Source organism: Metopolophium dirhodum, chromosome 4, assembly GCF_019925205.1.
Source record: "Metopolophium dirhodum isolate CAU chromosome 4, ASM1992520v1, whole genome shotgun sequence".
Classification (NCBI taxonomy): Eukaryota; Metazoa; Arthropoda; class Insecta; order Hemiptera; family Aphididae; genus Metopolophium; species Metopolophium dirhodum.
In genome coordinates this window covers 22,173,452-22,201,133 of record NC_083563.1, presented here as the reverse complement: position 1 = coordinate 22,201,133, position 27,682 = coordinate 22,173,452, and the positions used below count along the sequence as shown (strand labels likewise).

The 27,682-nt window shown below is 27.5% G+C and overlaps 1 protein-coding gene across 5 annotated transcripts in view; it reads right to left on the bottom strand.

The window, feature by feature from the left end:
• Nucleotides 1-3,104: 3,104 nt before the first annotated feature.
• Nucleotides 3,105-27,682, bottom strand: part of LOC132943312 (PDZ domain-containing protein 2-like) — a 40,383-nt gene continuing 15,805 nt past the window's right edge. For 2 of the 5 annotated variants that reach the window (XM_061012249.1, XM_061012253.1), the window contains exons 2-7: nt 16,381-16,546; nt 11,463-11,887; nt 10,718-11,145; nt 7,390-8,024; nt 5,608-5,740; nt 3,105-3,732 (exon numbers count right to left, since the gene is read on the bottom strand). In XM_061012249.1, the coding sequence (XP_060868232.1) occupies nt 3,672-3,732; nt 5,608-5,740; nt 7,390-8,024; nt 10,718-11,145; nt 11,463-11,887; nt 16,381-16,546 (1,848 nt within the window). In that variant the 3' untranslated portion in view covers nt 3,105-3,671. Of the gene's footprint in view, nt 3,733-5,607; nt 5,741-7,389; nt 8,025-10,717; nt 11,146-11,462; nt 11,888-16,380; nt 16,547-26,465; nt 26,619-26,658; nt 26,720-27,682 lie in introns of those variants that run through there. The other 3 variants (XM_061012250.1, XM_061012251.1, XM_061012252.1) reach the window with 3 other exon arrangements.

Below are 27,682 nucleotides of genomic sequence, written 5' to 3'. Positions count from 1 at the left end.
CTATACGGCATACTCTATAGTCAATATTTGTCTGTTCTAACAGCACATTTGACTATTTGAGCATATTTAAAGTCCAACCTACTTACCTAACGGTTTGAATGCTTGATATTAGTATATTAAATAATAGATAATATGGTAAATCAAATTCTCCCTGTTCCTCAACGATATGTACCTAATGTATTTTATTACTTTATTATGATCATGAAATGTTCATGGTGGAAAAATATGAAATAAATAAATATTTAATAAATAGGTAGGTATTGGAACTGGTAAAAATATGTTCTGCACCGATCCGAACCTAACATAACCAGTAACTACCGATTTAAAACTCTGCATACGCATACCAACGTGTATTCTATAGTTAATAATTATCATATAAACAAAATATATCATAATCGAAACGAATTTGTACTGCCGTACAAATAGATACTATAAATTCTAAAAACGCTAAACAATAGGTAGGTGCTTTTCTTGTTTGTTTGACAACGGATGAAATATAATGTATTTTAAAAATCAACAATATGGGGGCAACTCATCGGAATAATAATTACTACGCAATTTGTTCCATGTATAATGCATATTAATTGACGTTCGTTGAAAGAATAAAATATTACCTACGTACCTAAGTGTAAATATAAATATTATACCCGGCAAGCCATTAAACAGTACCCCTTTTTTAAAATAATTTGTGAGGCAAAGAAGTTACTTCTTTTAACCACTACGAAATAAAAAAAATTCCATAATTTATGAGTCGGTTAACAGCTAGGCAGGCACTTGCCTATTTAGACTTACACATCTGTATCATAAAGATTGGCATTCGAAATCTACACTGGACTCCAGGAACTGGAGTAATACTTTCGACTCAGAATTGGTATAAATATTTACAATATAGCTTGTAGAACAGCATTCAAATTGTACGCTTTACCACCATCCACAAGTCACAACTCACAACACATTATTACACAGTATTAATATTAACGTATATAATGACTGAATATTTGAAAACACAATCGACTGGATTACTTTTTAACGGAAATGCGGGCTAAATCAACATACCTCACATTAGAACAATACCATTTCATAAACATTTCTATCTGAAATGTCTGCGTCACTTCTCACTCACTACTATGTCCCCCCGCATATATTATCCATGTAAATATTGTAATAGCTTTAAATAATTATAATATTTAATGGTTTATATTATACAAAGTGATTATTAGGTACAACACAAAAACCAGACAACCCAATACGTCATGTTCGAATTTATAAACACGGCGATCATATTTTTCCTTTCCAAAACAGAATTTAAAATGCTCTATATTTGTCCAAAATGTCAATAGAAGTATATTATTCAATTATTATAATATGTATTATATATTTCAATTGAACTATATTGTTGAATGCGGACACGAAATAATAAAAATGTATTTATAAAAAGCCTAACACATAATGGTCGTATTTAAATTTAATATCAATGAACAATCGATAAACAATAAATCGTCACATTAAAAGAAGATTCGGTTGAGTGTTGGTTAATATTAAGCCTAAAATGGTAAAAAATATTGTTGAAAAGTTAAAACTAGTTATAATCAGTTATCAATAATCACTGTTTACTAGGTATTACGTTTCGAAAATTTCTTGGTACCGTGACACAACTAGTAACTACACACTATGACTGAACACTATAATAGCAGCTAGCTGCATGACCAACGGTAACATCAACATTCAATAATGTGCATACTGTTTTTATTACAATCGAACGGCTTATACATTTTTATGAATTTATGATGCTTAGTAGAATATATTATTCCAAATGATTATCATATTATTTTATTATAGTTATATGTATACCAATTTGAGCAATTAGGGGAGTAGCTTGGGCGCTTAGTCCCCCCCCCCCAGGATTTTAACCATAGTTTAGTTTAAAATATAAATTATTTAGGTCTTTGCTGCTGATACAATTTTAGCCCCCCCCCCTCCCCCCAGAAAAATGTCCCTAGTTACGCCTATGTGTATAAGTACCGCATTTATCTAGAGTAAGCATAGAATATAAAGACATAAAGTAAATGAGTAGGAATTTAAATAGTAAAAATACATTTTACAACATTATGTGTAATTCATACAAACAAAAAGGATATTATGTATACGAGGAAAGATCCCCTGGGAATTAATAACTTGGTACTTACCTATCATCAGACTATCGGAGTTATAAATTACTAGTTATTACGCATTGGAGATGTATTTAAAATCGTATAAGTAAATAATAAGGTACAGGACAAAGTATTAATAATTAATTTACGCTAACTGTAGAAATTGTTATACTAAGTTAAAAATAAATGTACTAAAATATTTTTGGTAGCGGGTGGCCAAGTAACTAGATCTTGTTATTAAACCCCTTTAGACGACGTACGTAAGCGATTTCGGGCGTGCTTGGAATATACGCGCCTGGAGCGTGATATTTATTATTATTACGTTCTTCATGTGTGACGCGCCAAAACTGTGTTTCCAACAACTAGCACACGCCCAATCATCCGTGATTTTTCCATCAGACATTTTGACATAAATTCAAACGTTTCACATACATTTGAATTTTGAATCTTAAGACCAAATAATAATAACAATTTGCAATTTAATTAATATAGGTAGTATTAAGTATACGGAAAATGTAGCCGTAAACGACCCGTGGACGAATTTATCTGACCCACAAACAAGATATTTTGTTTTTAATAATTATTTTTATGGAAAATTCAATAATATTTTCATAGAATTTTTTTATTTTGCCTTTACTTTCTTTAGTTATATATGTAAGTATATTGCATTTTGATGGCACCCGAAAACTCCCTAAAATAATATGGCTATCCAAAAATATTAATTGGTGACCCCTTAGTATACAGTATATTAATTGATATAGTGTAGACGTATAGTATATCTATTCCGTTTAACTGCTAACATATAGATATTGGTAGTTATGTACTTTTGTCATTTCCAAAACCAACTAATTAGTAAAATAACCATATATAAAGATATGTATTATAAATGATCATTGTTGTACCTATTTATTAAATTATAAATTAAATAATAATTTAAAAAGTGTAGTACTTATATAGAAAATGGTTTAATTTTTTCTAATTGAGGCGTTCACAAACATAATAATATAATCTAGTTAGTATTAACACAAATCTTTAATTCAACAATAGAACAAAAACAAAATTGTATCTAGAATTTCTAGTAGGTATATGACTATTATTAGTATTTAGTACTTATCAAAAGATACAATAGTAATGCCGTTGAATTTTATCTGATAATATAAAACAAATAGGTAGGAATGTTTATCTTGAGTAACACTGAAATAGCTATTGTGAAAATTTTCTAGACATTTCTAAACGTCTGAATAATAATAGGAACTAAATAACCGAATTAATTACGTTAATTAATATCGATTTTCATAAGTATTATAAACATATAGGTACACAAAAATGGCTACTTAATTATATGATGAGACGTAAGACATGGTATTTACATTTCATTATGGCGCGATGTAAATATAAATTTTACATATTATTTCGTGTGGTTGTGGGTTAAACCATAAAAACAACATAATTTCTAATTGACGCCAAAGACTAGACTGTAACGATTGGAACCATAAAAAATAAAAAAAAACATCACTGCTCTTAATCCGATCTTGCATTGTCATCGTTCAATAGATTCGTACATGACTTGGCTTTGGTAGTACTGAAAAAAAACAAGTCATCATACAATTAAAAAATAATAAAAATAAAAATCAAGAGCGTAAAAACACGATGGCTTTCTATGCTATGACTTATAAGCAATAATAATAATAACATTACTGCCTAAATAAAAATATTTTTGGAACAACAAATGTAAACTGTTCATTTTTAAAGTATCTATAAATAAGGAACAAGAACCCGTTTATAAAATGTTCAGAATATTATTATAACTTACATAAGTTATAACATTATTAGGTACCCATTCAGAAATAGTTTTATTTTTTATGGTATTTATTACATCACTACAGTAAAAAATGGCCCAGTGTTGTGCGGTGGGCAGTCATAAAGTCATAAACTTGTTTTGAAGTCAAGCATCAGCTAGTGTCACTAGTTCCCGGACGGGTAACCACCAGGGTTTTAGTGACAAATTGTCAAATCCTCACCACATATACACATGTTCTAACCAACTGTACCCTTCCTCGCAGTTAAATACCTACGAAATCACCTTCAAGCTAATGACCATAAATGTTGAAGCCTCGTTAAAAACTTAACCTTAACTCAATAAAAAAAAAATAAAAAAAATATTTTTAGTTTTTGAACTAACTTTAATTAGGTAACCTAAAAGTGGTAAATCCTATTTTACACAAACTTTCTTCAGGAATAATTATAAACTTGCATAATATTATGTAACTTTGTAAGTCCTTTCATAAATATGTCTTTTTTTGTATGATACCGTATCGGCTTCTCCGGGTGTGTTACCTTGCCGTAGAATAAGTGGCCGTATTTCGTCCCATAAATTTAGTACAGTGATGCCCGCGTAGTCACTCGCTCGCTGAGCAACTCTCAAGTAGACTTCGGGTTGGAGCCGATACAGTCACCACTCACCTTCAAATGAAAGGAGGGAGCCGAAGCGGACGAACGGGAGCCGACACGGATACATCGCTTTTTTCATACATATCGTTATTACGAATTCATATTATTATGTTAGTAATTTTAGTATGTAAAATGAAAATAAGATTAAAAATTACTCCAATGCTATTTTGGTTTTAATGTCTTATGAACCTATTCAACCTAATTTCAAACTAAAAAATTTAAAATTAAATCAAATAAGGAGACTTCCGGGACTACTCATATTCAAATCACATTACTCAAAGCGTTTACAATAAAACAAAGTATACTCCATCAAAACTCTGACTATAGTTGATAACATAATCGGAGATTATAAAGTGTATTGGATAAGGGATTAAGTCAACCAACAATGAACAGGGACTTACATACAATTTCAAAAAAGCGAGGAGATTTACGGTACCATTAAGTTTGAATGTACTTTAAACATGTAGTTTAAACACAACACAGTGATTTCAAAATATCTCATATAAGTTATAAGTATATATTAGAAAAATGAACAATGACGAAAGAAAATCAACAATGATGGAAATGGAATAAACAAATTCCTAGTGAAGTCCAACCTAGATACAATGAATCATGCAAATGTTGTTAAAACACCACTTAAAAAGACATGTAAATATTTTTTTTAGGCTGGCTTATATAATAAACTTGCTATTGAAACCTTAAAATACGAAATAAATGTAATTAAAATAAATGTTAGTGAAAATATATTCGTATTATAGTTTTAACTTATGGTAGTGCTGCAGTATTGTAGTAATAGTAGTATATATTTAATTTTAGATTTTAGTAGATTATATTAAATTTTTTATTATCTATATAAGCTTTTTTAGAAAAAACCTCAACTATTTGTAAAACATTTTGAGTGTTATATAAAAATTGTACTTACGACATAAGAAGACATGTTGTAGTTTAACAATCAACTATTAACTAGGTATACATATTATTATTTATTTATATGAACAATATTTACCTATTTGACGCTTTAGATCTACGACAAATATGTAGAGCAATAGAACCGCTTTTAAACGATTTAAATAGTGTTATAGCTTCTGAATGTGTCAAGTCGTGACAAACATTTCCATTAACTGCTAGTATTTCGTCTCCTGTAATAATAAATAAGTAATAACTAATAATAGTAATCACATATTTTAATAAAAGTAGATTAAGACAATAAATCAAGACAATAGTAAATAATTATACGAGTAACGTCTTTTTCTGAGGTTCTGTTAAATGCTCCACTTCATGTGATTCATGTTTTTGTAAATACTTTTGTCTCTGTTATCATTATTACTTATTGTTTTTATTTTTATTTTGTAAACAGATGGAATATATTTAAATAAAAAAAAAAAACAAAATATGTATTCAGAAATGTATAGATAACGGTTGGTTGAATTACACATCGATATTGTGCGCGTTGCGTCACTCATCTAAAATTTACAAAATTCCAAATGAATCGTAGCCCGTAGGTAATCTAAATTCCCTTTTTTCGGTAGGTAGTTTTTTTAAAATCCACAACACTATAGACTTTATTGAGTAAAAATATATCTGTAAAGCCGAATGTTTATTTAAACGCGTGTGTAATTCCTTCTTAGGGGACAAGGTGGCCGAGCGGTCAACGCGACGGATTCGGCACAGCCGGGCCGAGTTCGATCCTCGACCACTGGGCGGCATTTTTCTCCGTGCAAGTCACGGTGTCCGGAGAACAACCCCGGGGCACGGCAGAAACCTACGGGTGCCCCATTAGAAATTCTGCCAAACACAACACACGTGTATCAACCTACCCAATATAAAAAACCTACAGTGCCCTCCCCACACCCAATGGCCTATGTTGCCGCGGGTTACCCAATAAAAAAAAAAAAAATTCCTTCTTATTCGTAATATTATTTGAATAACGCATAAATTACGTATGGGAGACTTTTTAACTTTCTACAAATACTTATGCGTATTAAACAAATTATGTAACACTGTTATAATAATAATTAGACAATTATTATTTATCAATATATTTAATTGTTATACAATATAATAAATATTATGACTAGGTTGCAGGATAATATAACATTTTTTTTTGTAGAGGGAACCTTAGTCATCACTCATAAGAAATATAAAAATGCGTACAATCGATTGTATATTAGATGTAAAAACACGATGGTAGAAAAACACTTGTTTACTATTTTAAATTTTTACTTATATTTAGAAAGCTTTTATAATATTATAGCTATTATAAGTGTATAAAAATTACTTAATTCATTAGTTTGAACTATAAAGCATTTGTCCAATATTGTCCCCTTTAATAAGTGGTGTGCTAAAGGAGAATATTGATTTATGTTAAAAAGTTATGTATAATACCTACTTAGAAAGTTTAGATTTTGAAGACATTTGTTTTTTTCTATCGGTCTAATACGATACACAAAACTATAGGTATCTGCTTTAAATTCATAAAATGCCATCATACTTTTAAATTTAGATTTAAAATTTTTTTCTTGTATTTTCAAATATTACGTACCCTTCACATTGTGTTTTTGAGGATTTTTCAACCAATTAAACTATAATGTTCATACATACTATGCATAATAATATATATTAAACTTGAAATAATAAAACAAAATTAGTAAGTACGTCTTAAAATTGATTGTTTTTAAAATAATTTTTAGTATTTTTATCGATTTATTTAAGTTATTCTGTTTTGCATATTTTAAGTGTTTTAATTAGAGGTATAAGTATACTGCAAAATCCTAACTCATATATTTACCAGGTTTTAATCTTCCGTCCTCCGCAGCCTGACCATTGTCCAAAATGCTTTTGATGAATATGCCCATGGCCCCTTTCGGCGAATCTTTGCCGCCGACAATCGTAAATCCCAAACCTTTTTTGCCCGGACCCTTTTCGAGCACGAACGTGTGGAACGTGCACACCGTCGATCTCGGCCGTCGCGGCAACGTACAAAACGTCGTGCAATCCGTGCCGGCGAACTCAGCACGACCGCCATCCCCATCGACACCAGCATAACTGTCACCACTGAAGCCACCACTGCCGCCACCCTTAAGGTACACAATGGACACGTTGGTATTGCTCTTGACGGCTGACCGCGGGCGCGGCGGTGGTGTTATATACACCAACGTTTGTCCATTCTTGTTGTACTTTTGGATGGGCGGCGCCGGACAGCTACCACCGCTGTGGTCGTAGTCCACAGATGTCTCGGGCATCCTCGCTCGCGGTCGGTCGGCAGTGTCCGCGGACTGGTGCTCCGGGTCACGTCTTGTAACCAGAAGGTGTACCGTCCTGCATCCGTCGTTAAGCAAACGGTTTGCATCGGCCGCGTCCAATCCGGCCAGACGGCGACCGTTGACATTCACTATCTGGTCACCAACTTCCAGATCACTGGTCCTGCGCAAAGCAAAATTACGATCGGTCAAAATAATCATTATTGCATTGCGAATAATATCATCTAGAACGGTGTGATTAGTGGCGGCGCGCAGTATTATAATTTATAACTTTCGAGGTGCAAATTTTTTTTTGTGTAGTTAGTTAACGCGTTATTAAATATAATATGTTTATTATCGTGAGTAAAACTAAAAATAATATAAGAAAAAATTACAAATATTTATATAAGACAATCATTCTCCTACTGACATCCTATAATTCTGCCTGACATACTCCCATTTAAGCCTTAACAATATAAAAAAAGTATACCTTCGAACCACCACTTAAGGTGAATACGCGCGATTGTCCAACCCCCTTAACAAGTCCAGGAACGCCCGCCTGAGATGTTGATCGTGGGATATAGACAGACGTCACGTTCAATTCACTTATGTATCAATGTATCATATACTATATCCAGTCGCGATCTATTCGTAAATATACATTTAATACAATACTAATAAATATTAAATTCTATGGTATAAAAAAACTGCGAGATCTTCTTAATATTGCGTAACAAAACTGACTGAGAGTCACGTTAAATATATCTATGGTATCAATTTCACAAAAGTTACAAAATTTAGACGACTCCACGTATAATATATTATACAATTATATGTATATTAATATTATATCATAACGTTTATATGTAGTTAAAAACTGGTCGTACCTAGGGCGATAACAGTACGAAAAGTCAATACATGATATGTGTGTAACGATGATTTAAGTTAAATAACGTTGCCTGACCCTAATATTATTATATTATGCTAGTAAATTACCTATCTAGGTATGTTTTCATTTAGTAACTATATTTGTATCTAGTTTTGTTAATATTGTGTAATCTATTTTTAATAACATTCCTGCAGACTATAATAAGTGTCCTCGACCGAAATTTCAATAAAATAAAATATACATATTATATTATAAAATATACCTATACAGTTTACATAATTTATTCTAAATATAAATTCGTAGGTATAAAATTTTCTTGAAAATGGAAATTGTACAGTCATATAATAATAAAAATGCATGATCGGTGTGATATAGTAATGGCATATTTGTAGGTAATTAAATAACGCGTTGCATAAATAATGTTAACTGATAAAAACACATTAGAGTTGCAATTTAATTTTAACCGTCAATTAATTATTAATTTGATATATTAAAAAAAAAACTCGATGGGTAAATATAATATAAATCAAAAATTAAACACAAATAATTTATATATTTTGTATCCAACATTGAAAAACAAATCCTGAGATTTAAAATTAAATTTATTAAATCACTTTGCTCATCAATTTGATAAAAATGCATTTTGATAAAATATATTAATAAAACCGGAATTAACTAGAAGCTATTCTAATTAAATGATGCAAATGTATGTTATTACATACGTTCATATAATGTCCATGAAATATAAAAATACAATAATAAATAAATACTAGGTATAATCGTTTTAAACCAAACTAGATCATATCTGTGAGAATAAAAATTGTATAAAGCTTATGGGAATTTTCTTTCTTTTCATAAATTGAATGTATTTATCCACTTTCATTGTTAATTTACTCGTTTTAAGTAGCAGACTTAGAAATTTTATTTTATGTTCTAGAAAATGCTTTTGATGCAAAATTATTGAAAATGTGTTTTACACTTAATAGTAGAAGATACATAGAACGGTATAATTAATAACTATCTGGCACGTATTGCTAAATTAAATAATTTCAGAATATAATTGTAATTAGAATAGAAATATAATATAATATAATCTTATAGAAATAAATTTCCAAGAACAAAAATAATCTTCAAATTATGATATATTTAATTTTATCAATTATTTCAAGTACCTACCTACTCCTGAACTAACGTAGGCATATTATTGGCATTATTCAGATAAAAGTAATATACGATTTAAAAAATTAGAAACAAATATTATAATTTATAATTTAGTTGATTAATTGAGTTAGGTATTTTAATCGTTTAATCATTTTAAAAATAATAAGTATATGTTATATTTGTATGTAATACAAATTATAGTTCCTAATAGTCTTTACTACAACTATCTGTGTCTAACTTTTTATTAAAAAATTTCTGACAACATTTTAATTTAAAAATATGGGTACCTAACGTTATTATATTGATTTTACACAAAGAGAAAGTTGATAGGTCCACATATATAACATATTAAACTGTTAATTTTAATCCAACTACTTATAAAGGTACCGAGTGATAGTATTAACTATAATATACGTCTAGTGTCTACTCATAAAAAATAAATCATTGATATATTCAAGGAATACTGACCTACTATAAATATATTACGTATAGTATAATGTTGTTTGGTTTAAAATATTTTTCGAATTAATTTTTTTTTTATCAAAACATCGAAAAATAATAATTATAACACTCAATACCTACCTAACTTTTGTTCTCAATTATAAAAATAATAAACCTTACCAAAAATATTTATTTTTATTTTTCCTATACACATTTAAATTGACACATATTTTTAAACACGCTATGTGATAGCTTCCGTTAATGATTAGTTTTTTCCGTGATTAATTTTTCATCCTGACCAAATACACGCGAATAATAAACCACAATAATATTATGATATATGATATTGGGCAGCTGTAATTTACGAAATAATAATATATATTTACCGATCAGCTACTCCTCCCGACACAATATTGACAACCACATAGCCGAAACTGTTCTCCGACCGTATTTCTTTAATCCGAACACCTAGAACCTGTTCTGGATTATCCCTATTCAATTGGACCACTCGGTATTCCTTATTTCTATTGGCTCTCGGTTGTAGTGTGTTCGATGATTGATTATTTTTATCAGGCAGTAAACTAAATGCATAATGTCGCTTTATGCCATACTGAGAAGCACTCCTAAAACAGTAATCTTGTGTGCCATTTTCTGTGCTTCCATTGACAATATCGATCGGTGGATCATTTAGTAGTATGCCACTGTCATCATCTTCCGGTGTACAGGTTGTTTTTTCTGCCGCAGTTTCGGCTACTCTCTTCCGAAATTCGTCCAAGCCGGGTAACGCTCCGTAAGAAAAACTTCTCAACTTGACCTGCATGAAATTAGTAAAATTAAGCATAAAAAGTATTTGGATCAATTAACATTCTTAAGCACAATTTAAAATTATACGTGAATTATAAGTTACCGCAAAAATACGAAATACACGACAAAAATATATTGCTATTATATACTAGACTGTAAAGTTCAATTAAATGTAAAATTACAATTGGTACATAATTTTACTCCTAGATAAATTTATAAAATATATCCACAAATTGTATAGTAGTTATGATCTAAAACAATATGTATTTTATTATTACATACTATGGAACCGTCTTAAAATGAATGATCAATAATATTGTTACTGACCTTATTTATTTTGTTTTCGCCTAAATTAGGTTCTTCGGTTTCGGTTGATTTATTGGTTTTGGTAGAAGAGTTCTTATAAAATTTGGCTAAAAATCTATGCGTAGATGATTTTAAATATCTATCTGAAATAGCCTTCAATCTACCAGATATTGTTGAGTTATCATCATCATCGTCGTCATCAACAACATCGACACCATCACGACGAACGCCAGTTGTGTAAATATTGTCCTCGTGATAGTTTATAATCGTTGTATTCGGTTTGAAATGTGTAAGACCTGTATGTTTAACTTGGTCTAACAGGGGATTTCGTTTTTCTTTGGTCTGCTTGTTACGTGCACTTTGCATCACAATAGTTCGGTTTCGGACATTGTAACAATTTACGTCTCGATTATACTCAGACCTCTCTAACCTTAATGGAGAGGCATCTACAAAAAAAACATACAAATATAAATTCGTATAAATCATCATTTTTGAAATTTCATAAAACTACTGCTATGCGTATCAAATTAATTCACTAATGTAATTAAAATTACTTAAAAGTTAAACCTATATAGATTTTCAAATTGTTTCTTTTTCCTATGTTTCAATAACATAATTATGCAGAGAAACCTTTTAACAGAGCGAGAACTTTTGAGGAATTAAAAGTAATCAACTTTATAGAGGTGTTAGCTTATTTATAACAGTGCTTGTATACCTACTTAGTGCCACAAATGTGTTCGTAATCTCATATTCAAATGTTTAAATAAATTATCGATTTTCCAAAGGAGTTTTTCATTATTCTTAGGAACATTGATTATTTAATAACCTTGGTAAATTATTATAATAATCGGAGTAATATAGAACCTAATATAGCAAAATATGTATTTTTAACGAGAAAAAAATAAATACTTAATTTAATTGCTAATATTCAGAATTTATTCATTATAACTTTATTACTAGTATTTATAATCAATGGTAATATATATCAATGCATATAATTATTGAAGTGATACAATTTAACAAATTAAATTGTTTTTCTTTTATACTCGTAATACTACGATGTTTTTATTTTGTATGATTAATGATTTACTTAAAAATTACATTAGTGGCATTTATTTTGGTTTACAATGAATTTTAATTTTTAAATATTTACAAATAGTTTATTCACTATTGGTAATTTAAACTTGGATAACAGCCACTGTCGACACTAGTACAAAATAAATACGGAGACATTATTTATTTATGGATTGAATTTTTTAACTTAAATAATAATAATAAAATAATCGTTGGATATACTGTACTTTAATAATGTATAATATAAGCTTATAGAAAGTTGTTTCAACAAACCCCATTTAAATTTCGATATATTTCAATATGAACAATTATGAAATTCAAATAATTGTCATTTTTTATTTAGCTATTAATATAAAAATAAACAAATTATACAAAAAATATATTATCTAACTGCACCATGAATAGATGCATCGATGTTGCATAGATGACTAATTATTTGAGGTATGACATAAGTATATTATGATCCATTTCTTAGTTGTGTAAGAAAAAAGATTAACCTGACCTAGGTTAAACGTATGCAGAATTCTTCCATCGCTGGTCATTTGAGGTCAAAATAGTGAAAAAAACCTGGTGTTGATCGAAACCCACATTCCGATCGGATGCCGAATACTACATTCCCCTAATGGGCGTGACGTCATGTAAAATGCGACATGCATAATAATAACTAATAACTGTGACATTTAATTATTTTAATAGTATTAAACGTTTAGAATCGGAATGAATTATTTAAAACAAAATCAAAATCGTGTTAGGTTATATATTTGTATCCTTAACTTACATTAAGATTTTTATCATTGACACTTTAAAAGTAAAAAATAATACGAGTATAATAGGTACTACAAATCATAAGTATAGAATTTTTTAGAATGAACGTTGAGTGTTAGTATGTAACTCGAATTTCAAGAGTAATGAACAAAATTTCAAATTCACAATAATTTTGAGTTAACGGTAAACGTAAGTATTCAAAGCTAACGAATGGAAAAAATCTAAAGAAGATATATTTTTATTCTTACTGAGTGACGACAACATTAGTTGATAGGTTTACTTCGTACTTCGCAGTATCATTAACGTAACCAAAACTCAAATTTTATGGAACATAAAATCATATAAAAAATAACTATTTATGTTTTACTTTTGTACAATGTAGGAAAGAAACCTTTTAAAGACAAGTGGCTTACCTAGTTTACTAACTAGTAAGCTAACTATATATATATTTAGTTATCATAGTTGTTCGTACTTTTTAAAATGGAAAATGTTTTGGTTAATATTCTGTATAAAAAGGAAAACCCGTTCCGATTCCATTTCTAGGTTGTTATTATGAGGTACTCGTTTTATTTCCATAAATAAGGAATAATAATCTGTACTAAAATTACCTAAACTATAAGTAAAATGGAATCGCGGACATTTCCCCCCGACTGATTTCGGTGTAGTAGGACATTTCCCCCCGATATATTTTTGATGCGGACATTTTCCCTCATCCATTTTTTTTTGAAAGTTTACTATTTAATAATATAATATTATTATTTAATATGAAATTAATTTATGCCTATTGTATAATATTTTCAAATATATTCATAAATATAATAAAATATAAATTATAGAATTATATTTTTGATCAACTGAACTATTTGAATCAAATTCAAAAGCAATTATTAAATAGTTAAATATTCAAACTGGTACAGTTTTAACAAAAAAAAAAAAAGTTAAAAAATATTAATAATACATAGGAACAATTTTTTTTTTATAATCAAAATTCGAATTTTGACAACATTTACCAACTTAAAAATTTAAAATGATTTCGTAGTTGAAAATGTATAAAATGTTCATCTTTTGTAGCTAAGGATTGAAAATTTAAAACAAGGTTCCACGTAAGTAGGTTATTCTGTAACCAAAAAACCTAAAAATATAAAAATACAATTTTTTCTTAGTTATTTTATGTTCAAATTTGGACAAAATTAGATATTGAAACGAAGAAGAACGATTTTAGTTTTGTGTTATATTTTAAAAATATTATTCGTGGGTACTTGAAACTTCTAAAGTATATACTATTATGTATAAATATAAAATAATAAACAAATAATAATAATTCAACTTAACCAGCAACCTTAATAATAATAACAATATATAATATATATTATCCTTTTTTTTTTTATCGAGGACCGGAGAAGGAACCATGTTGCCAGTACTTCTCCTCAATATATAATATCCTAGGCTGACAAACCATCCCAGCTCAGAATCATATTTCGTATAAAATGCTATTATCTAATTGAATTCAAATTTAAACCATCTATTACAGTCATCCACTTTTGATCTATACTGTACAACAAAGTGACTTCCTCTTACCCGCTTATATCATTTTACATTTTTAAAGAAAAATGTATAGTTTAAGTATACTTAAACTATACATTTCGTAATATATGACATCATCCCCTCAGAGTTGTAAAGGAAAAAAATGTTACAACTATTAAATTCTGGTGTTCAAAAGTAAAGTAATTTCTTTATCCTATGAACTATGGTCAGTACTTATCAGAAGTCTTTATTGTATCAGTATATGCAATATGATTTAGAATCTATCGACTTTCAATCATGTTCTTTGGATGTCTACCATTGAGTTCATAAGTAATTAAACAATAGCTATACTATATTATTATACCCATATTTCTATGGATATCAACCTTTATGGGTATGTACTACGTATAGGTATATTGTATATATTATATAATATATTAAACCATAAGCACTGCTGTTGAAATCTCTATGTACCTACTGACGTAGGCGCTTCTCTGTTCGTGTATATGGATGTCGAAATATATGACCTGATTCCCACGAACGTTCGGGGTTATATTATATAAATATAAATCTAGTATACCTACTCATAATAAATGATAAAACTATTTGTAGCTACTAACCTTAAAAATTCGTTTATTACTCAAAACACGTCAAAGTCAACATATTTATGATTGTGAACTAGGTGTAGGTGAATATCGATATTAATATACATATATGTATATACTTTATAAAACTAAATTATCATGCGCTACTAAGTTGTTTGTTCAAATTATTCTTAACAAGAATTGAAGAAAACTGCAATTTGAACGCCGAGAAAAAACTTATTAGATTAAATGTCGTTTCATAATTACGACGAAAGATATTTAAAGCGTATTTTGTACGAGGTATCGGTTCGACAACCAGATAATCAAAATCAAAATTTCCGACCAGTATGTATAATAATATATAATAAAGCTGATGCCGAGGTATTCATCGCACTCGTATTAATTCGGTCGTCTCGATGCAGGATAGTGGTTCATCGGTGTGGTTTTAAAATTACAAGTATACATAACTAGGTTATACATATATATATATCTGACAATCTGTAAAATGCATAGATCTGTTTGAAACGATGAAGTCCCATGAATTACAAACGTATTTGAAGATATTAATTGACAATTCAAGTATTAATACAAAATCCTCCTACAATAATTGAATAATAATATAATACTTAAAAAATTATAAATTTTATTTTTTGTTATATCCACGGACTACGACTTATGAGTTATTAAAACTTTTCGTAGATGAAATATTTTTAAAAACACAACAAAATAATAATCGACTGCCATGGCCCAAAGTATTTTGTTATTGTATATTTCTATACATATTGAAACAATTCGTTTACGTTATAACTTATAACAAACATGTAATAGATTTAAGTTATTATGTAGGTACATATATAGTCATATAGATATAATATCACGACAGTTTACAGCTAACTACCTAACATATAAATCAAAACAATATAATATAGTACACACAATAGGTGTAATATATTAATAAATATAATATATTTTATATAATGTATAATATGTACCTAATCTAGACCTCCTAGGACCTGGTGGTATATGGTAATATCTTTCTGCTGAATAATCGGGATCTCCCGAATCGTAGTTTCGAATCGGCGAGAGACTAAGCAACCGTGGAGCGGCATCTTCCGTATTTTTCTGAAACCACTTCATACTCCTCGATCTTACCATTAACTAAAACAAAAACATTATATTTTTATTTAATGTAAATTTATTAAACCAAAAAAAAAAAAACATTTTCTAAATTAAGTGTGAATATAAATGTATAAATGGATATTATTATTTTAACCAAATGATCCACCAATACAATTCGTATTCAAAGTTGAATAATTCACGTCAAACCACAGTATCTAAAACTGAACTATTATTATTGTCGATTCGCTTTTTTTCACGCGTATTTAGTATTTACGTGTTTTTTTTACGTAATCGTGAATCCACGTTCATTTATACTCAATAAAGGCCTAAAATGTTCATGAAAATGGTGTGTTATTTGAACAAATGGTAATTCGTTTGTTCTTTGTGTGCAATGCAATTGTATGTATAGTTGGTGTATAATAAACATGTTGCTTAATTCCTTTACAGTGCAATTTAATTAATATACATTATATTCTTCAAGCCGGAGTTTATAGAATTCATAATTATATATGAGAATACATATTATTACTTAACATAGAATATAATAGTCAATAGAATTAAAAAATAATAATAATCAATTGACAAAACTGACACATTTCATTATATAACTGTAATAAATACCGATAATAGTTAATACAAAGATTAACTATATTACGATATTTCCAATAAAATACGTAAACTAATCCACGAACTTAAAAATGTCTACACTATACAGTACCTGTACATAGTACATAAGTAATATTTACTTTCAAATTATAAGTTCATATGAATATGATATATGAATAATATTAATGATAATTAATAATATTATGGCATGTAGAATGTAGATTATAGGTACTTTCTTTTTTGACACCAAGTACATAAATATTGAAATATCGATAAATTTAGCATTATTACGAAAATAATAATAGTTATCCATATTTTATAAAATTATACACAATACATTTCTCTTAAATATAGGTAGACTTATACCTTACCTGATTACCTGACGTACCTACCTCCTAAAATAATTTAGTAACTATACATAACTTGTATGTACAATTAGATGGGTATTATTTTATAACAAATAGATATTTAATTTTCATCAAAACATGATGATAATATATTATACATGGTATAACAGAAAAACCTGACAAAATGAAAAACTGACGCAATTTAAGAGTATGAAAAAAATGATGAAAATTATATGGATAATAAATGATTTAAGATTTACATATTTTGTCAGAAAATTCCCAAAAATAATATTTTGAAAATTATTAGAATAAAAGTTATATAATTTGTCAAGTCCCTCTGTTACTCCTTGTGTAATATAAATTATTTAGTACAAGTTAATTTGAATAATTTGATAACATTTTACTCGCATATTTAAAATATAATAAGTATACAAAAATGTAAAACTATTATTATTATTTTATATAAGTATAAATTCTATAATATATATTAAAGCTTGAAGTCAATGAGATGAGAAGACTGGAGTGTTTACTTGTTTAATATTGTAGGTATTCCTGTGAAACCAGTCACTCAAGAAGTTTCTTTTGCACAGATGGCTACTAGCTAGTTCTTCGAACAAAAAACAAAAGAGTCCACTGACTCAGGCCCATACAAAAAAAAATGTACCGTCGTGTTCTGACGTTATGACAGCATTAAAAAAATTAAATGAGAGATTGGACAGGCTTGAAAATAGTATGTTGCAATTATAAAACCTATCTGGATTTATAGCATTCAACTGTAGGGTTGTGCCAGTAAGTCTAACATCGATGTAATACAACGCTATCAAGAATGTCACCCTTCGGACCATCACTGCAGCCTACCGGTTCGAAAGAAACAACGCATTTCACCGTGATATGATGCTGCCTACAATAGCAGACGAAATCCAAAGGATTGCTTCTCAAACACGAGACGAGACTAGATCACCATGTCAATCCATTGGCCATCCAATTATTAGATAACTACAAGGACATCACACGTCTTAAGCGTCTGAAACCATACGACTTAGTTTCAGATTTTAGATTAAGGCAGGGGCCACTTCATTGGAAGTGACTCCACCAACGTGTAAAAATATATATAATTTATATCTAGTATGTAAAATATATAATGTATAATAGTTAAACATATTTATAAAGACCTTTGGGTAGTTTAAATAATAAAATCCCAGGGCATTTAGAAAAAAGAATATTGCAGATTAGGTTATAAAAAAGGTTAATTTTTAATATTGCATAAAAAACGAAGATTGTACTATATTGTAGGTACACAGACAAACAGTAACTCCAGGAAATAAGGTGATTAGTGATTACTATATAGTAACCATATCATATTATAATAATAATAAAATACCTACTTTAAAATATTTTATATAGGTATATTAATTAATTTAATCCGTGCTAAGATTAATAACTATTTTTTCATTCATCTCAAGAAATTGAAAATATAAAGGTAAATGCACGAAAATATCAGATAACTGTAAAAAAAATCCACTCTGATTTGTTAAACAATTGGATTTTAAAATTATAACGAAATTATATTATTTCTCGTACCTTTAAATTTATTTTGTTCCAAAATATTTGTTAAAATGATGTCAGCCCACTATTTGTTTTCTCTCTGACCCACGCGTAACATCGCAAATTTACGTTCAGCAGAACCAACCCTGTGTTATTAGTAGGTAATTACTTTTAATATTAAAGTTAATTAACAAATTATCAAACTTAATGTTAAAAACTTTCCCTGTGTAACTGTGTAAGTGTGTTCCTTCGTTGGCTATTTTATGATATTTTAAATTTATGTAAGTTATGAGCATGTAAATTATTACAATTTAAAAATGTTTATAAATTGTTCAAAAATTAAAATATTATAAAAAATCAACGTAAGGACACTTGTGATATTCTTAACTGAAAGTTTGATAATGGTTGAATTCACTCTAATATTAAAAATAAATACGCAGGGTTGGTTTTGATAAACATAAATTTGCTATGTTGCTCATAAAGGAATCTAGTCCATATATTGAATAAATAAATAAATAATTAATTAATTAACAGGGGCTATATACTTATAGACTAAAGTTTAAAACAAGCTTTCTATTTTTAAACTTTAAAATACAATATTTAGCAACCAATTTCAACCATCTGCATGTTAAATACAATATAATATTATATGATATTTTATGAGCATAAGGTAGTCCGTGTAACGCCAGTGTTTATCTTTACACGAACGACTTCAGCCGTTTTTCAATCCTCAAATCAGACTTTCTCTTAAGATGAACTTTATACATTTTAAGCATAGATCAAGTTTAAGAGGGACATTGTAAAAAATTGAGCTTCTTCAAAAGGATAGAATTTTTAGTACAGGCTGAATGACCGACTCACTCGCACTGATCATGAACATTATAAGGTACTTCCTGTATAGATAGAAACGTGCAATTTGGCACAAGGTAAGTCTTAGTGTAAGTAAAGAAAAAAATCTAAAAATTTCAATTTTCTCAAAATTATTGCCAGTTTAGGAAGGGTATAGTTCTAAATGCATGAAGTGACATTGAATCGATGACCGCGGCCTGGGTCTGGGACTTTGCCCTTTTTTCGCGGTTACGTTTTTGTTGAATACATTTATACGCATTAGGAATCACCGAATGTGAACATTAATGTTCTATGGATAATAATGTATATTTACATATGATGTGACGTGTGAAGTAAGTATGTAGAACACTAGGACGTAGGTACCTAGTACCTACATATACTATATAGTTGTATACTATGCTTAGCAAAAAAGATATAAAATTCAAAAAAACCGGACAAAAAGTATAATTAAAAAATAATGTGTTTATAAGGAAGTGGATAGGTAGTTGTTTTTAAGAAATCGACAGCACAGTATAATAATGTTAACAATTTTGACCTTTGACCCAGTGCAGAAACGCTTGATTACGAGAAATCGCTTTTCACGTTTCCGCAATTTATTTCACGGCCGATTTAGATTTTGGCCAAACAGTCATCACTGTACCAAGGATCGCTTTCATTTAGCCTAAGAAATAAGAAAAGTAGAAATTATAATAAAGAGAAAATTGTATAAAAAAATCAATTCGTTTAATTCTCGTATAAACCATTACCTACATGTAAACCTTTTAATTAAAAACCTTTTTTTCTTTTTAAATTCGTGACCGTTAATTTTTTTTTTTTTTTGTTATTGTATTCTACATTTTACGCAACTGAACATTGAACAATAATTGTATACTTGAAAGCAACCACTAACGGTTATGTACGGAAAAACATCATAGGGTGAGCAAGACAGGTGTATCTATGGTTAACAACGGCTTGTGGTAGTGTGATATCGACCAGAACATGTATGTCTGTTACACAATATTAAAATTTACAATAATATAACGGACACGCATATGTATATATACATATACATATATGTATAGAGGTGAAATGTATATGAAAATATAAAAACAAATTATGTATATTTTGTAAAAATAGATCAATTTTATTTTTTAAATATTAGGTTGAATACATTCTGGTAGCTTGAATTCAACCTAATAAAAACATTTGTTAATTACAAAAATAACTATACCTAAGTACTTAATAAGTATATATACTATATTATTATATTTTAATAAAAATGACTTTTTTTTTCATTATTTTTAATAATTAACTTTTAAGTAGGTACTGAATTTACATTTGCAAATGAAATGAAATTAAATAAATTTATAGGAATATAAAATATTAGACACTATAAACTTATTAAATTATTAAGATATAATAGGTTCTTATGTTAATACCTAAACATACTTAAAACATAGCTTAAAACAAGCATTTTAGATAATATTCACAAATCTTATAATAATTCTAGTTTTTTCCCTTTCTGTCTAAACAAAACTTAACATACTTCCAAACATATTTTAATGTTGTAAGAGCTGACTATTATCGGTCCTGTGATATCTGGCTTAAATTTCACCTATTATTGTCATCTTTCAACAACGTTTCATGTGGTAATTAAAAATTACAAAGATAAAAATTATCTATGAGAGTATACAAACGATTATACGAATGATCACGACCAATAAATGTGATAAGTATTGTGATTTTATAGTAAACATTTCGAATTACCATTCGAACTATACAAATAATACGTACGTATACAATATGACATATACTATATACAATTAAATAGGTTATTTTTACAATTTCTCGTGACATGAAAAAAGAAACTAAATACATACTTATATTCAACGATTGGGAATAAACAAAAGACGATTCGAATGGCCTAATCAATAGTACTATCGTAGATATTTGATATGATATAACTCTGTACGTGGTCTTACTACATAGTACCTAGGTATATTAAGTATCTATCATTATTTACTTCGTGATCGTTTACAATTTAAAATTATTATCATACAAAACATGCATATTTCTGAATCTTTGACATATTCACACGCACAGATGCACAGTTGATTTAGAATGAATAATAGATATTTTAAATAAGTACCTAGACATTATAGATGCTTTCTTTCGATAAACACCTAATTATTATTTTGTATATAGGCATGACGAAGTATACCAAACAACAATAGTTTTCAATAAAATGTGAATAATAATTGCAATAAAAACAAAATACTAATATTTAGAAATAGGTGTTATAAGATAGCATAATAAGTGTAAATGAAAATGGTTATCAAAATTAAAACTAAAAGTTATACCAATAATTGATGGAAAAAATATTTTTGTGATTATTGTAATAACTCCCGCATTGCACTAGTCAATCTAAAAACACGACTTTTTTCCAAATGTGAGTGGAAACAGGATTTCAAATATATCTAGCTCTAATAAATTGTACTTAAAAATGTGAAACTATCCATTTAGTTGATTGTACAAATATTATGTAAAAATCAGTAAGTACTAGTACCTACAATGTGAATAAATTGGAGGAAAACTAAAATTTGGATTTTTATCATAAACAATTTTCGAATGTACTTATCATGAGTCACGTTTTAATAGCGTGTAGGTTATTAATTTGAACGATTATTATTTGATAATTGTAATATAACTGTTAAAGTGGACTATTTTGCCATAACAAGTAATTAAATAATATTGTTGAGTCGGTCTTTAAAAAATGAATCCCTTCGACACTAGGTACTAAAAATTAACTGATTTTAATAGAAGTATAACCTACATCATTAAAAAGATGTTAACCTACATCTATTTTTCTATAGTCTTAATTTTTTTGGACTTAAAGTTCAAATTTTACATTTAAATATTATGATATAATATAGCAATATATAAAAGGTTAAAACCATATAAACACAATTTCAATATCTGCAGTTGTAATCGAATTACAAAATATTTAATATTTTGTTAGCCAATGAAGGTTAAAAAATTCAAAATAAATTGTTATATTTTTCAGATGTTCTAACAAAAAAAGTTCTTAAATTGATAAATATCAGCGAATAAAATGATAGCTAGGTAGTTAAGTATCTTTTGCATCTTTGAATTGAAAGCGATAGGTACCTAAATCATTTAAGTCAACAATGGAAATAGCTAAAATAGAAAAATTCACAAATCCTTTGAATATTAAACGTACTCTGTACTCTGGAAGTACAAAATAGACAAACACCGCGGCCTTAGAATAAGTATTTCTTCCCAATATATACGTAATTAAAAAATTGTAAATGTTATTATACATTATTATTTTAATATTATATCCTATTCTATGTATCTATACATATTTTTGTAAATAATTGTATAAATTATCAATTCTTAAATTTGCCAAAAAAAAAAAACGTAGATGATCAAATATAGTTTTTACTTTTTGCTCTACATGTTGTTAATAATTAATATATTTAATCTACTAATACTTTATTGTTACAATTGTATCAACTATTGAGATAACACTTCAAAAGTTAAAGTATTGATTACTTTTTATACATGCTGAAGTAATTTTAAACAGGATTAGTTTCGTATTCTAAATTGGTTGTTAAATCGAATATAATATATTATTTCTTACCCACCACACACGTACCTACATCAATATAACAATATTATGACGTGAAAATCGATTTTCGTCCTTTCATCTCAAGCGAGAAACCCGTTATGACGTATAGTGATGTACCTACACCATTACATGACACATGGGTGCTATTTGTTTAAGTATGAAATTGACGCTCATTATTTTATACGGTATATTTTGTGATTACTCTTGTTTGCTTAATTACAAAGCAATAATTTATGTTTCATTTATACATTTTATGTATAATATAACAGCTTAACATAATAATGACGTAATAAAATTAGAAAGTATAATAATATGTAGGTAGTCAAATTTATTTTTTCAATTCTTATTCCATAAAATAATGTATGATATATATTATTATGTATTCATTTTACTAAAAAATATAAACTATTAGTATATAACGATAGTTAACTATTAGAATATGATATTCATTATTTTAGTTATAAAGTATAAACTATAATAGTTCGAAACATTTCAGAATTGTTAATTCAGATTATAACAATAATTTCATATTAGAAAAATATAAAAAGTTTATGTTGCATTCAACTCCTGAAAAGTGTAAATTAAAACAATGTTGATAAACATTATAATAGGTATTAATTTATTTATGTTATTCCTCATGTTTACATTCCCCGTTCACTTTTTCCTTCCCTTATGTTCCCCTTTTAAGTTCTTTTAAAACACTAAGTTTATGTAAAATAAGTAGTAGATATTGTAGCCTATATCTATGGTTTGTTTTCGACTATTGTTACTTAGCAACATAGCATACTGTTAGTGATCGTTGCATCAAGGAAATCAAACTTATAGGCATATTGAATAAAAATTAATTTTTTTCTACAAACAATTATTTTGGCACTTGGATTTTTTTTCAGTTAATTTTATATTGTACCTATCAACGTATTACATAGTTGGATACAAGTTATCCCATAGGTACATATATTATAATAATATACTGTTACTACAATACATTTTATTCAAGTATACACAGTGTATGATGACTAATGAGTACCTAATAACTATTAACTAATAACAGTACACCACACTGTCTACACCCATACTTTAGAAGTTGGATATATATAATATATAACTTATAACTTATAAGTTATAACACTAGTTTACATAAGGTCTCAAACATATGGTATTAACGAGGAAAACATTGATTATGATACACAGTCAGAGAAGAAATGATGACATCAAAATATAATATACAATCGATTTTATACAAGTTTAGCACGTTTTCATCTGAAGGTCAAAGGTTTCATATTTATAAATTTTATTGTGAAATTTATTATCATAAAAACGAACAATGTAATTTTATTCATTGAGAAATGTTTTTATTGTGATACAATTTTACGAATAAGTAATATTTTCCTATTGGATTTATATAAATTGTAATTATAATAAATCTGGATTTTCATATGCATTTGATGCCGGTTCGATTATTTCTAATAGTCCCAAAAATAGTAAAATGATAATATCGTAATAGAATAGTTCATTAATATTTATATACTGTCAACTGAACAGAGAACAGTCAACAGGGATACCTTTATAATAACAAATAAAATAAAAACAAATTATAATGTTTGACCTAGGAAATAATTCGACAAAATAACAATATGATATCATCACTAGACAGGTGAGTAACTCAGGGCCATAGATTGTGTAGGGTTATTAAAAAACAATTACCGTTGTTATTTTTAAAAACTTGAAAAAGAAGCCTGTCTTCCGGGAATTGACTATGCAGCTAAAAGTTACAACCTTTATAACTTAAAATAGTTAAGTGTGTACATTTTTAAAAGTAATTTACATAATTCGTGTGAAATAATATAATTCCAAACTATTATTAATACTTTTAAGGTTATTTCATAAGTACAATTCTAGACAGAATTAGAAAAATGATGGTCATACAGAAAAACAGAATATATTTGCTAGTAAAATTAAATATTTAAATAAAAAAAAAACATGCATTAAAAAATGTCTTATAATATTTTTAAATAAATATGAAACTGAGTAGGTACTGTCCAACTTTTTTGTTTGCATATTTGTCATGTTTTAAAAATACAGCTGACCATGATACCCTAAATATTCTAATTAATACAGTTTTTGTTTAATTTATAATTAAATGATTCCAACATGAGTTTACAAATATAATAAAATGTATAAATTTAGTAATTTATAATTTATAATTCATTACATGTTCAAATTTTTACTGACTAGAATTCCTAGTATTTTAATATTTTAATAATAATTTCCCATATTAATTGATTAATATAAATAGGTAGTTGAAATAAATAATAAATAACTAATAAGTACTTATGTAGAAAACATAAATTAAAATATTTATACAATTCTTTAGATAATAATTATCTAATAAATATGATAAATTATAATATTATTTAAAATACATTTCAGAAATACATTAATACATCTAAGCGATAATAATAGTTGGTAACATATTATATACATATTATGTGAATATGTCCAATACTATCAAATTAATTATTAATATCAGTAAATCTGATAAGTATGCATTAGGTACCTAACTATTATAATAATATATTATATTACTTTAAGTCTACAAAGTAAATATATTAGGTAACAACTATATGCTAGTGCCTAAATAAATGTACTATATGCCTATAGTCTATATCAAATGATTAGGTACTATAAAACAATACAAATTGTAATTAATAATAATAAATTAATAATAATTATTCATATTAATCAAAAATTAATATATTTTTATAATAGTTGGAACTCAAATGCAATGAATTTAGTTTAGAAAATATAAATAATTGGTACAATTTATAATTTCTTGGTAATTTGTTAAATATGAATAATTTTATCTTCTATTTATGAAGCAAAATTGAAAAAAAATCATAATATACGTACCAAAGTACTAAGTTAAACTTGTAAGATGTACTAAGTCTTCAAATTATTTCAAATAATGTAACTTACGTACCTGTGATTAATATTTTCCAACAAAAAAATGTTCTCCAACATCAATTAATATCAGTATATATTCTTATCAAAATAAATTTAATATTTCTGTAAAACATAAACCATATTAAGAACAGAAACAAATCAATTGGATAGCTGCAAAAAGTTAATTATTATAAATAATAATTGATTAACAGATGAAATTACACACGCACTTGAAGACCGTAACCTGTACACCACACCGTCACCGAACCGAGTACCGACAACCGACTAAATGTCTGATTTGAACTCGTGGTAGTTAGTCTAGAATTCTAGCAGTGTTCCACAATATTCACTAGGTGGGTAACGTAGATTCAATTGGAAGGGGTACTTAGTTAATCCACCAGTCAATGACACGACATTGTGATCGGATAACAATTATTGGATCTTTATTTGTCTACTATTATAATATTTTGTACATCGGTATTTATTAAAATAAATACTTAATAATAATTAATAAATAATAATGCGTCTGCATGAATTTGTGTATATTTTTAATAAATAAATTACATAATAGTTTTGTACATAAAATGTTCATGTTAAATCGTATATTAATATGATGATTCTTCATGTTTTTGTATTCCTATATTATAACCATCGATCAACATACTAGTGAAACTATTATTTAAAATTATTTATTTTATTATTTATTAATTATTAGGTATATATATTTATTTTTAATGTATACATATATACAATTATAAAAACGAACTATAAAATATTAAAGTAATTTAAGTACAACATACCAACAATCAACATATTTTTAAATGTTTAGTTTTTAATTTATTTTAAGATTTTCACATTTGATATATATAGACATTTTTACATGCCGTAAAACAAAACATTCAAATAGGTAAAACTATTAATAATTTTTTACAATTATTAATTGTAGCACACTTGCCACATATATATAGATAAGTACAACTGGGGCATAGTATATTCATGATAATATATAAAAATATAAAAAACAATTCAATATTTTAACTAAGAAATAGAACTTTTCCCTTTTATTTAAATAGTTAATGTAGATTCACCTAGATGTAAAATGTTATCAAAAATCATTGAAACATGGATCATAAATTTCGAATTTTTAAATTTAAATCAGTTGTCTCGTGGTGGGGAGAACAATTGTATACAAGCGAGGAAATGACAAACAAAGCAAAAGATAATGTTTTTAGACATGCAAATAATTAAATACGA